The sequence below is a fragment of the Parus major genome, chromosome Z (assembly GCF_001522545.3).
Source record: "Parus major isolate Abel chromosome Z, Parus_major1.1, whole genome shotgun sequence".
NCBI lineage: Eukaryota > Metazoa > Chordata > Aves > Passeriformes > Paridae > Parus > Parus major.
This window is the reverse complement of record NC_031799.1, coordinates 43,898,373-43,911,473: the sequence shown is the minus strand read 5'-3', so window position 1 is coordinate 43,911,473 and position 13,101 is coordinate 43,898,373. Positions and strand designations below refer to the sequence as shown.

The window sequence follows — 13,101 nt, the reverse complement described above, 5'->3', positions numbered from 1 at the left end:
AAAGCTTTTCACTGGTGCCTTATCTGCAATTTTATGATGATTTACAAAAAAAAAAAAAAAAGACATTAACTCTTTCTCTTTTTCCTCATGTACCATGAACACTTCTATATAGTCCAGATCTAAATGATGTACAATATAGTATTTCATGGCTGAGGAAGATGACATCTTGAACATAAAATCTATACTGAAAATGAAGAGTAGCTTAGAAAATAGTTGGCCAAAATTTTGCAGGAATGAAATTCCCTATTCAAGAAAGAAATTGCTGATTTGATATGTCCACATCAGTTTTGGCAATTACAGAATAAACTGTTGGCTGTCTGAGGGATGGCATAGAATTGTCTCCCTTTCCCCCCATTACCTTCTATTCAGTGTGGGAAGGTTAGGAAGGGAAGGAAACACATTGTTCAGCTTGATTTCTGACATTTTCTTCTGAACTTTTCATTTAGCATTCAGACTATAGCATCAGTTTAAAGTATAATTTTATTGGTGTTTATAGTAGTAATCTATGTTAGTCTTTTTGAGCCTTCACTACCTAGCCTTTCTCTAGGTTCCATCTATAGTCAGAGATGAGACATGCTCCTGCAAAATACAGTTTAAATCAGAAACCAAATGCCTGTGAGAGTGATACAAGCAGTGCACGCACCCACCCACACCCCCATGCCCACCCACACCTCACCCCACCTTTTAACGGTTAATTGCTAAAGGGTGAAAATGTACCTTAATGAGATATCTGAAGCGTATTGGTTGAGAATTCCCACACAACTTGAAAGTGTGACCTAGCAACATTTCCAGAGGTTATTCGAGATCTGAAATAAAAAAAGAAAAGCTACTTTACACAGAGCCTTCAGCACAAACAGGGTTTCAGTCACACATGTGATGTAAGGACAATGCAGACTTGGAGACTGGCTGTCATAATCTTGGAGAGAAACCAAGAAGTTAGATAACCCATGCTCCCTTGTTTCACAAGCTTAAGGGCATTTTCTATTGCTCATGTCATTCCCTTTGTTGCACAATATATTAGTAAAAAGAGAAATCTGGACAGACTGCCCTTACAAGCCTGATAAACAGTAAGTAAATTGTAATTAAACAGAGATTTTTTATATGACAGGTGAGAATAAAAGAAAAATAGGAAGAAAAACAAGCAACTATTAAGTCCTGTGGTGTTGGCAGATCACATAATCTCTGCTTTCATTCCAGTCAGTTTATCAGGTTAATGCTGGGTATTGAGGGTCAGTGTCATACTGAGCATTGTCTCCTTAGTATGTAGTGCTATACTACAGCCAAGATGGCTGTTTACAGAGAGGATAATGATAATTTAATCTAGAGAATACCCACACAACTCTGGTGCGGGTATTAGTGAAACTTAGGTGTTCAAAGAATGAGTGAGAATATTCAGGTTGCCTTTGTGGATGCAGATATCCTGTCATTCATAATAAGAGATTGAGAAAGTAAACCAGAAAGGCCAGATGGTAAAGAGATTGAAAATGGATAGAGGTTTGTCTAGAAATATTAATGGTCCATCTGTGGTGAATTGCAACAAATTTCTGAGGTGAAGTAAGGCGTAGTTGTAGTTTGTTGTTTTTTTTACCCCAGTAAACTTCACATCTTTTCCAGCAGGAATATGGCTGCAGGGATGAATGCTAAAAGGTGTTGGGAGGGTAGAGTTTATATTTTTATGTAAAAGGTAGAAGTCAGGTTGCTGATGTAAACAATTAGACATCCCATGTAGTCATGGGCTGACATCCAAACAATGATTTAGTACTTTATAGTCCTAATCTATATTGGCAATGCTGTCTGTTGTGTTCTGACATTGCGTAATTTAATGATCTTTGTTAACTACAGTTAGGTTGTCCTATGTGCATCACCTGTTATGACTTAGAATTCTGATCTTATTGGTTGTTTTTAACACTTTCTTGGGCTGTTATTCATTTTCATTCAGGTGCTTGAGGTCTTCCCTTCATATGCTTTGACCTCAACAATCTTGCCGGAACCCTTCAGTTAAATTTCACAGTACAAAATATTAGTGTTAGTTTCCCTCTGATGATCCTGTCTCTGCCAGGGGCAGTAAAACCATCTAAGTTTATTCACTGCAAGCAAGTTAGAAAAAAAATTGAGAGCTGTCTGAGTAATACTGAAGATCATGATTAAGTTTAAGTCAATCTTAATCTTAAAAGAAATGTATAAAAAAGCTGCTTCAACCTCACAGCTGTCTGATTATGTGCCACATAAGAAGATGGTACAGTTACTTCTTGAAAGCAGGCTACTCGGGTACTGTTGATTGACAGTGGGATGAAATAGGACTGCAAAGATTTCTTCAAAAGATTTTCAGTTTGTTTGCTGTTCTCTTCTTTCAAGGATGCTGGCCTGTAAGCTCATTTTCGTGACAAATTTTAATCAATACTGGTTTGTTCCAGTATCTCAAATCTAAGCGCTATAAAAGTTACATGGAAGAAGGTGACTGTTTGTGTTTAAGGGATTTGAATTAGAAAATGCTTACAAGAAGAGGGCAAAAGAAGTATTTCACAGGTTTCCATTTGGTTTCTCATATTTTTTGGGATTATGTTCAAGTTCAAGGTTCCTCACAATATTCTCATCGGTAAACTGGACTTAAATTCTGCAACATGACCCTTGCGTGGCTCTTTCTGCAGCAGACTCAGGTAAATTATAAACCAGAAGATTTTAATTAATCAAGTTTGAAAATAATATTCCAATCAGTGCGCTATCTTTTGTGGTGATTTGACATAAAAATAAAATCTCCTAATTTCTTTAAATTCTTAAATCTGTTGCAGACTTTGGTTATGATTAGATTTGGTTAATGATTGTGCATTGCCTTTGAATGGTGGTCTTGGTTGCTCTTCGGCAGACACCTAGGAAGTAGTTGCACCTCTCACAGAACCATGCTGTGTTGCGTGTAATAGTACTGAAAAAGTCCGTGCTTTAGTGTAGAGGGTGTAAACTTCCTATTATGCCATTATGGGAGAGATAGTAAATGTTCTGCTTTATGTGCTATAATGTAGCATCTCAAGTTCTCATTCTAGGTTGTCAGGGTATTTGATGTGTCACTTTTCAGGTTCAAACGATTTTTTGTTTCTTATATTACTTAAAATTCAGTGATTATGGACACAGTCAAGAATGTTCCTATATCTTAATAAGGAATCAACTTCTGGCACATGTTTCCAAAAGGAGTAGATTAATAGGAGTCAGGTAACCACTTTGGTTTACTTAGCAAAAAATATTTTCGTGTGTGTATCCTGTTCCTTTCTTGAATTTGGAATCTACTTTCATCGCCCCATTTTGTTTGTTGACCACGTTGAAGTGTTGAGTTTGTCCCTGGATTTCAGCATCACGTTTCCTAACAGCCATCAGGTCATTTGAAAGGTAAATAGCTTCTGTCAGTGGACAGAATATCCTAACTGCGTATTTGTAGAATGCAGTCAAGAATGTAGAATTTATTGTGGGCTTCAAAGACAATTAGAACTTGAGAGGTTTCGCTCTCCCTTCACTGCAGTTCCAGTCTGCTGCTGTGGCTACTGCATTCAGTGAGAGGACTTTGTGGATCTTGTTTCTATCAGTTTTAGTCTTTGCAGATCCTGTTTAAACTTCAGTCATACAATCATAAGGTTGGAAAAGATCCTTAAGATCATAGAATCCAACCATAAACTGCCAAGTCCACCAGTAAGTCATGTCCCAGTACCGCATCTACATGGCGCTGCACACCACAGAGATGGTGACTTAATCATGTCCTGGGTTAAAATGTTTGATAACCCTTTTTGATAAAGAGATGTTTCCTGATACCCAGACTAAACTCTTCCTGGCAAAACTTGAAGATATTTTCTCTTGTCTCATCTCCTGTTACCTGTGAGAAGAAGGTGACTGTTCGTGTTTAAGTGATTTTAATTTAAAAATGCTCACAATGCTTACATCCGTCTGGCTACACCCTCCTTTCAGGGAGTTGTAAAGAGTGATAAGGTCACCTCAGAGCCTGCTTTTCTCCAGGCTAAACAACTCCAGCTCCTTCAGCTGCTTCTGTGTCCCAGGAAACAGTGCCCTGCTTCTATTATCTAAATTGTTTTCTTAAATACTTGAACAGTAACTGGTGGTAATCTTTAGCAGTTACTTTCAGCGAAGTCTTCTTTCTTCGTCTGAATTTCACCTGTAAAACCAATGGGCTTTTTTACAATTTTAAACGCGCTATTTTCAGAGACTTGATGCAAATAGATTTTTGCTGGGAAGGGAGCAATACTCAGTACTAGAGAAATGTGACCTTATTCTGTACAGGAGGACGTACTTAAGTGGTGCCATTGGTTATTCGAGTGAACAGAAGCTACCTTTGTATAGCAGTGAAGTCATCACAGAGAAATGTGAATTTTGCCAGATACTGTTAGAATGACATTCATTTCTAAAAATGGAGAGGGGACAGAGGATGAGAAGAACAAAAATGAAAGCACTAAGAGGAATAATTAATGAGAAAAATAACAAATTAATCTTTTATGGGTTGGGAATAAAGGATGATATTCAGCAGTGGCTAGTTTTGGTTTGGAAGAAGCGGTTTATCTCTGCAGAAAGTAGATTACTAGGATACTTCAAGAGAAGAAGGGAGGAAATTTATGTTTCAACTTCTGGATGCAAAGATAATACCAAGATAAATAAGTATCTAAAATCGTTCATGCTGTAGAATCTGATTTAAAGCCTGTCCAAAACAATGTTATATTTTTCATAAATTTAAAAGGGTTCTATGCATTAATAAAGATCTGTGATCACATCTGGAAGTCTGATCATAATGGCCTCTTGCATAACTTTCATGATTCTAAATTTAACTGTGGGTAAATAGATCTAATTATATCTTTCTTTTGTGTGATTCTTCTGTGATCACCCACTTTATGATCATTTCTTTGTAAAATATTCCCTTGTATTCCTCCTTCTTGTCAAATAGGTAAGCAACCTGAAGAAAATTTTAAAAGGAATACTGGATTACAACCATGAGGTAAGACCTTCTTACTGTATCTGCTTGCCTTTTGAGTTCTGTATTTAAGTTAAGCTCTTGTAAATAAGTTGTACTCTGCAGGTTAAATTCTGACATTTTCTTGCAAACATTTTGACATATATAGTGATTCATGACCTATTCCCTAGTCTTGGCCTTCTTTAAAACTTCTCACCTGCTTTATTGAATACTCAGGAGTTCCATGGAAGACTGATACACAAATTTTCTCATGTAAAGAGTAGATGGCTTTACTGACTATAGTCTGATGATGGACTTTGTGTCAGAGGTACTGTAATGTATCTGTGATTTTTTTCTTTCCTCTGCAACTGAAATGCTCTTCTTTCCTTACTTTTCTCTTGAGGAGAGTGAGTAAAGAGCATTTCTAGCCTTTTCCCACATTAAGATTTTAAACGAAATATTTTAATTCTGGGGTATTGGACTCAGCCCTTGTCATTCTCTCTTATTTTGGGCAAACACAGCACTTAATTATTCCAGAGGAGACAGTACTTTTTCTTTTAGTGGTGAATATTCAGCTGAGATACGCTTTCAGTGATGTTTGAGACAAATTGATCTGATCAGGGGGCAACACAAAATCCATAATATGCATGTTCTAGACATTGCTTGTTTAAAAATATTGTCTTCTTATAAATACTACAGAGATGAAGTTATTTATTAATAAATTGAAGTATTTTAGAAAGAAAAATCTAGTCTTAGGATGTCATCTTCAGTAACTGATTAGGTATCCATGTTTAAATAAATGTGGAAAACTGATGATTAAGCAAGCTGGTCATAACTGGAAACACTAAAAAGAGACAGATCAGGATTTTGTTATAGAAAATTAATATTACTAAGACAAAGTGATACAATTTTCTTTTTAATTGGTTAATATGTATGATTATTAAATCTTTGGTGTAAAAACTTTACTATTAGGCAAGTTCTGAGCGGTTTCAATTTTTAATTTGTGTGAAGGTAGTGCACGCTTATAAATATGACTGGATTTTGGTTTAGCTTGGTATTTTTCCTGCTGAGGCAATGCTGGGGGTGATAGTAGAGGTAATCTGGATTCTACTTACGAATTCTGCTTATGTTTCCCTCAACATTCCCTCCTCCACTATAAAAATATAGATATGTAGGTGGATTTTACCTGATACTGCTAAAAGCCTTTGAAAAATATGTATGTTAATGTTGTTCATCCTTAAAAATTCAGAAATTTGTCTTGTGTTCAGAAGAACGATCAGTAAAAATGCTACATTTGCTGTTTTTGTCCATGAAAGTATAGATGAACAACAAGCTTAAATTCACTATTTATAGCTTTCGTGCTTTGTTCTGCCACAGTTTCTTCCTGCAGACCTCTACTGCTCTGGAACTGAAACTTTTGATTTCTTTGTAAATGTATAATATATTTTGTTTTTTGAAAATAGGTTAAATGCTCTTTTTCATCTCAAGATAGTTATGGTAGTCTATCCTTCATTTTCTTATTTCTTTCAGGGCTTTTGATTTTTTTTGTTTGTTTTTTTTTTTTAGCTGAATTTTTTCTCTTGTCTATGTCAAACTCTGTTCACACCTTCATATCCTTGGCTTCTTCCTAGTGCCTGCCAATTTTACCTTTTCCCTTCAGCTTTCCTCAACAGGAGTTCTATTGTCAGTGACTATTAAGTCACTGTATTGTTAGCTTAAGCCCAGCATTGTATTTGAACAAAATTCAGGAACTACAGATCAATATATAAATGCATATGAGAATCAAAAATTATTGTATTTTCTGTTTTTCAGTCTGTACATGATGGTAATGTTTTCCATTGTGGTTGATGCATGTACAGAATTCTTTTGACCTAAAAGAAGTCTTTTCCAAGAGTAAATCTGAGTCATTTAAAGTACACAGAGATTTTTTTACTAGTGTTGAAGTTAATTCTTTCAGGAAACTGCTTAAAAATCCTGTTTCCACTATGCAAAACACATCATACATAATCAGACTAAACCCACAACACTTCCACGAAACCCAACCCTACTAAACTTTAGAATGGCGTATTTCCATTGTATTCTTCCTATACGCTATGTTTTTTGTAAACGCCTTAACCTGATTTATGTTTTTCTTGGGTATTGCACAAAAAAGAGCATGCAGCAAACACATGACTGATTCCCTGTATATAGTCATCGTTTCCTTATTGCACCCTGTTTAAGAAGTTACAGTTTCTTTTTATCTGCAATTAATGTGTCAGATGTGTTTAATTCCAAATTTCATATTCATGTTTTCAAAAACCTCTGTTCAATAAAGAGCAATTTAGCAGAATTGTCTAGTTCCTTCTACTGACAATCATTAATCCTTAATGATCTTTAATGATAAATCAGATAACACTAATTGCAAGTCACATGGGCTTTTGTTTTGTGGGATTTTTTCTTTCTTTCTGTATGTGGGCTGTTTAATTACATATCATTGTTCTACTACCTCAGATTCTCTTCCATGGAACAGTTTTCTTAGCTGTAAGACTTGCCAGATATCCTTAAATTTGCTAGAAGTGTGAGATCTAGTGATATGAGTTTTTTGCTGTCTTGTATTTGTCACCTGTCAGTGTTAGATATATGTATTGTATAGGGGAAACATTTAATTTTCTTACTTTGTAGTTGTAAGAAATGTCAGATTTGTGTGTAATATCTTCTGCTACAGGAGCTGTTTTTAGAGGAATTAGTTAAAAAAATTAATTGCCCATGTGATGGCCTGCTTTTGTTAGCTTTTTTATCTGAAGAGAAAGAATCTTGCTAAGTGCTTATCTAATAGGTACTATGAATTGAGACAGTCATGTTTGTCTTTTCCCAAGTACTATTTGTCTCAAACAGAACGATTTTATGGTGAGATGTTAGGCAATTTAGTTTGTTTTGAAGGTGTAATCAAAACTGTAAGAGTGAATTGCTGCTGTTGACTCTGAATCATCTTTGTATGAAATAAATGGATATGTGCAGTGATACAGTCATGTATGTATATTGTCTTTATGCAGATTCTTGGGCAACAGATAAATGACTTCACCCTTCCTGACGTTAACCTGATTGGAGAGCATGCTGATGCGGCGGAGCTTGGGAGAATGCTTCAGCTTATTTTGGGATGCGCTGTGAATTGTGAACAGAAGCAAGGTAATGAATTTTGAAAACAAGTTTTTTTTGTTATTGTACAACTACTAAGGAGAAAAATTATATTTCTTGGGTTTCTGTCAGAAAGAGATTGAGTTTTTCAAAATAATGAGGACATTTTTTACAGGTAATAACTGTTTTTTGGTGTAAGCTTCACTACTTTTAGAGACTCAGTCTGGAACTGAATTTACTTCCAACATGCATATTTTCAGTTTTGGTTTGCTGAGCTGAAAAGTCAGTCTGCAAAGAAAAAAAATCTTGGGCGCACCTTTTAACCATTTATGAGGTAGATCAGGATAGTTAAGGATGGAAAAATGTGATTACTGCATTTATTCAGTGTGATTCTTGATTATAGAGATGCGTTCCAGGATCATCTTAGCTACATGGCCATCAGTATGACTGGTGCTTGGTCTGAAGATATGTCTGGTGTGATCTGGGATACTGTAGTTTCTGAGATGTTCTATGGGGTTGGCAAATCGGAAAAAGTAATGCTGGTTACCATGCCCTTCTGGGCAGCAGCTGAAGATGGAGCACAATAAGGTCATCGAAAAAATCAATTCAGGCCAATTGTCAGACAATTGAATCACACTTCAGCAGTCCTTGAAGAAGACTCCTGCCTCTCTACCCCTGTGGCACTGGTAATTCTGCACAAATACAGTAGAAAACCATTCACCTTTCTTGAAGATGCCAGAGAGGATGTGATGAGCAATGGAGGTATTTTTTAAAATGTGCTACATCTCATGTTCTAAACTTGCCTTTGTTGCAGTCTCTTTATTGTTACCCCGTTACCTTAAATTATACTTAATTCGAGCCTGATGAAGGTAACAGCAAATACAAACATTTATTCTAAGTACTTAAAAAAGGAAACGTAGTCATATGTGGGGAAAAATAGATGTGAAAAAAAATAGACTTTTTTTTACTGTATTTGTGTTTGAGTTGCATCAAATAAGAGTGTCTTCCAGATTTAGCTCATTTTGGGTATGATGGCTGCCAAGATTTCAGGCCTTTTGTCTTCCTCTTGCTTGGTGCATCTTAACTTTACAGCTAGTTTCTCCTTTCCAATTTTCTTAGGTGACTAAATCACTTGAGTTTCTCCTTCTGAAATTACTTCTATTCTCTTAAGCAGGAAGTGGTCTGGCTATTCTAGTAATTAAAATAGAAGTAATGTTCTTTCACAGGTACATAAATAACTCTGGTTTATTGAACCTCCTGTCATCTCTGTTTTATATACAATTATCTTCCTTTTGGTGACTATTTGTCATTTTCAAGTGGGAAGTATATTTTGTTCTGTGTCACCCTTGCTCTTTCAGTCCAGACATTAAAAATGGACATTTGAAATACCAGAATACTCTAATTTCATGTACTTTGAGTGAGATTCAGCATGAGCAAATTACCCACCTGAAGGTGACTTTTTCCCAGCATCTTTCTCTTAATGATGTCTTTTAAAAGAGTAAAGGTGATGTTTGACTGGAAACTGTATTATACTGGGCAAGTCATTTACTCCTTGACTTAGTCTAAATGTCAGAATTCGTTCTTCTGACCTCCTGTATCATCTTACAAGGTACCTCTTGTGTAGCTCACATGTACACATAGCTGAGAACTTAAAAAGTGGAGGGGTCTTAATTTGTGATGTAATAGAGAAATAAGAACAGACACGAAAAATGAACATGAAAATGCTTTGAAATGAGGATGCTGTAGAAAGGCAGGCTGTTATTGTTACACTTAGAGAAAAGGACAACTTACCTATGCGTGGATCATGTACTTCAAGAGCCTGAACAGTTCGGGAACAAAGTGAGAAAAGGATAAAAGGTATTTCAGAAGTGAGATGACAGGGGAAGAAAAAAGTTAATCATGTACTTTTTTCATTGTTGTAGAGTTCAAATAATCCTGGATTTGTGTCTGAACAGGTTTGTGATATTGTGAAATTTGTTGGGGTGGAACTTGACTGGTGATTATACATTTCAGTGGCATCCGTGGCATCTAATCATTTTGTAGGAAGGATGCAGCTTCTGATCTTACCTTCTGTGACTTGAGTTTCAACATTGACATTTCAGAATGCTTTTATTTTCAGAATACATCCAGACCATAATGATGATGGAAGAATCAGTTCAACATGTTGTCATGACAGCCATTCAGGAGGTATGCTGCGATACCCGTAGTGTGAAAAAGCTCAGTCTTACATTATTTTACAGTAATACGCTTTTTCGCACTTAGGAAAAAATTAGTTGGAAGTAAAGAAAATAAGAGGCATAGATTTTGCCTTTTTACATTGAAAAATTTCTTAATTTTCCTTAGAAAAAATCTTGCTTTATGTCAAGGAACTCTGGTTGAATGTCCCACTTTTCTTTAAATCTAGAAGACTGAAACTTCTAGATATTTTTGATATTTGGTTCCCTTTCCTTTTCTTTTCCTACCCTGTGAATCCTGAAGTGCACTAGATTGATTTTATATGGATAACCAATTACTGTAGAATTTTGTCAAAATATGTACATTGAAGCTGCAAAATGTCATAAACTGTTAATTTTTTTAATGTTGAGTAGGCAATTAAAAAAGAAGAAATGCGTAACAGTGTTGTTTTGTCGGCTGTAGTGCTATGAATGGGGTAATGGTATGTAAAACGAGCATATATGAATAATACAATAGGCTGGTATGTTTTTAAAAGTCAGTGAGTATACTGCAGTGCATTTTGTAGACGTGTTCTTCTGTGGTGAATGAAAACCACAGTGTTAGCCACCAAAGTCCCCTTTTAAGTTACAAGAAGTCCAAAGTGCTTAGAGGATAAATGCCTGCCACTCTATAGATATTTACCACAGGGCCGGCCGATATCTAGGAAGGGCAGGAAACCACTAGTAATCTAGTTTCTTCTGAACCTGAACAAGACAAACTAAATTGCACATTGAGCTTTAGAGCAGTTTCTCATCTGTGTGATGTCTGAATAGAGAAAGAAATATCTGTGAGCGTAGAAGGGGATCTGTCCACAGTCATTACTTTGACCAGTGCTATATCCATGCAGTCATACATTCAGTTGTCTGTGTGTGGACTGCTGTCTATAACATAGCAGAGAGGACTTTTGAAATGAGCGTGAAAAGAATCATTGTCTAAATCATCTTCTAGTAATGCTGCCAAGCACCAGTTTGCTGGAGTTTTGGCATATTTTACTTTCTTCTAAGTTTTTTAACTGTAATATACAGTGTTTTGGTGGATTTTTCTAGTGTTTTTTATTAAACCCAAATTGCAACATCACTGTCTTCTGCACCACCTTGAAATAGAAAACATTATTTTATCTTCCTTCTTCGTGCTGAAAATCCATTTGATTTTTATAAAAGTTTCCTTTGTTTGATAAAATAGCTAGACTTGAAGCAACCCACAATTTTCGGCATTTGATGAGTAAACTTTGAATGTGTTCAGTGCTTGTGCCCTTTCTCTGAGATGATGAATAGAAGTAGGAAGAAATCACAGGGTAAGGGTATGTTCTTCTGGAACAGATTTTTAAAATTCAGTTAATTGAAAAGCTTGCTCTTCAGCTACTGGCACAGTTCTGAGTGATTTTAATGCTGCTTTCTAAGCTGCTTAGAAATGGGAGGCATTTCAGGACCAAATAAGGAGGATCTCAAGTGCTTAATAAAGACGCAAAAAAGTGTCAGACTTTGAGAGTAAGGCCTGTCTCTATTATTTTTCAATGGGCTTGGAGTCTGGAGAGGTCCCAGTCATCTGGAAACTAGCAAATACTATTCCAGTTTTTGAGAAAGAAGGAGGATGCTGTCAGTTATAGGCCTGTCTCACTTCAGAGCCTGGCAAAATTATGGAGAAGGTTATTCTGGAGGTTAGATCACAGCCAGCACAGATTGATATGGGAAGTCTTTAAAGGGGGGAAACTTCATGGTATTTTGTAAGGAGGTTTTTCTATTTCTTAGACTCATAGCAGCTCTTAGAGTTCAAGCGACTTAGAATAAGCAGTATGTAGGAAATTAGCTATATATGCATATTTGAAAAGTTGGTATGTCACCTAATCCAAACATTTCAAAGCTTTTGACATTGCACGTAGTCTTCAAAATTAGGTATGTCAGAAGATCTCTTTAAGCTTTACTGATGTGTTATGTAATTCAATTTTCTGTTTCAGCTGAGCATGTACAAATTTTTTTGATGCTTCTTTGGTTATTGTAAATCATCTTACTCATGAAGGTATTTCATGAGGCACAGTAGAACAAGCTCTCTTAATTTTTTTTATGAAAAAGCTGATTTTTCAGTCGAAGAAGTAGCATTTTACATGCTAAATTTATTCAGTTCTTTCATATTTTATTAACCTGTGGTTCTTCATAATTTGTTTTCTTCACTTATTTAAATGTTTAAAATATGCCTTGTGCTTCATAAAGGTTTTATAAATGAAACAGTGGTTTTCTATTAGTTTTTAACTGTAGTCGTATTGATCTGGTGTGTTGTCACCACTTAGAATCTGAGATGCTAATCTTCAGATGTAGGTATCAAAATGGAAGTTGTGCACAAGATACAAGATTGAATCCGTCAGTATGTGTAATGTAACAGTTTCTTTATTTCATGGCTTTCAGGTTTTTTAAAGGCCCAAAATATTTTCTTAAAGAAATTATTTCCCATTTAATTTATTTCCCTTTCCCCTGTCCCATCCCCCTTTTCCCACCCCCCCTTCCCCCCCACCCCTTTTCCCCCAAGGAGGGAGTAGGAAAAGGTGCTTACTGTCTGGGGTAACATCAATGATGTTATTTCCACTTCTTGGCTTTGTGAGGGTTTTCCCTCCTCTATTTGTTCCTGGTTGTTTAAAGATTTATCTTGCCAAAAGTAAAATTACTTTTTGAATAGTTTGGAAATGATATAAAAGTATTTTATTGGGTCTATCAACAGATAGACTGTAGGTAGACTGAGTATCAATTGGAGGAAGAAGAAAGTCCTGCAGCCTTAAAGGATATAGAGTGTCAAACATAGCTATGACTCTGAAAGATTGATAAAAAGATGTTCTAAGAAAAAGA

The 13,101-nt window shown here is 35.8% G+C and overlaps 1 protein-coding gene across 7 annotated transcripts in view; it reads left to right on the top strand.

Moving 5' to 3' along the window:
- Positions 1 to 13,101, top strand: part of HOOK3 (hook microtubule tethering protein 3) — a 93,180-nt gene that overhangs the window by 25,883 nt on the left and 54,196 nt on the right. For 5 of the 7 annotated variants that reach the window (XM_015652583.3, XM_033520251.1, XM_015652580.3 and 2 more), the window contains exons 4-6: positions 4,934 to 4,984; positions 7,972 to 8,104; positions 10,173 to 10,240. In XM_015652583.3, coding sequence (XP_015508069.1) covers positions 4,934 to 4,984; positions 7,972 to 8,104; positions 10,173 to 10,240 — 252 coding nt within the window. Of the gene's footprint in view, positions 1 to 2,568; positions 2,658 to 2,702; positions 3,379 to 4,933; positions 4,985 to 7,971; positions 8,105 to 10,172; positions 10,241 to 13,101 lie in introns of those variants that run through there. The other 2 variants (XM_015652584.2, XM_033520252.1) reach the window with 2 other exon arrangements.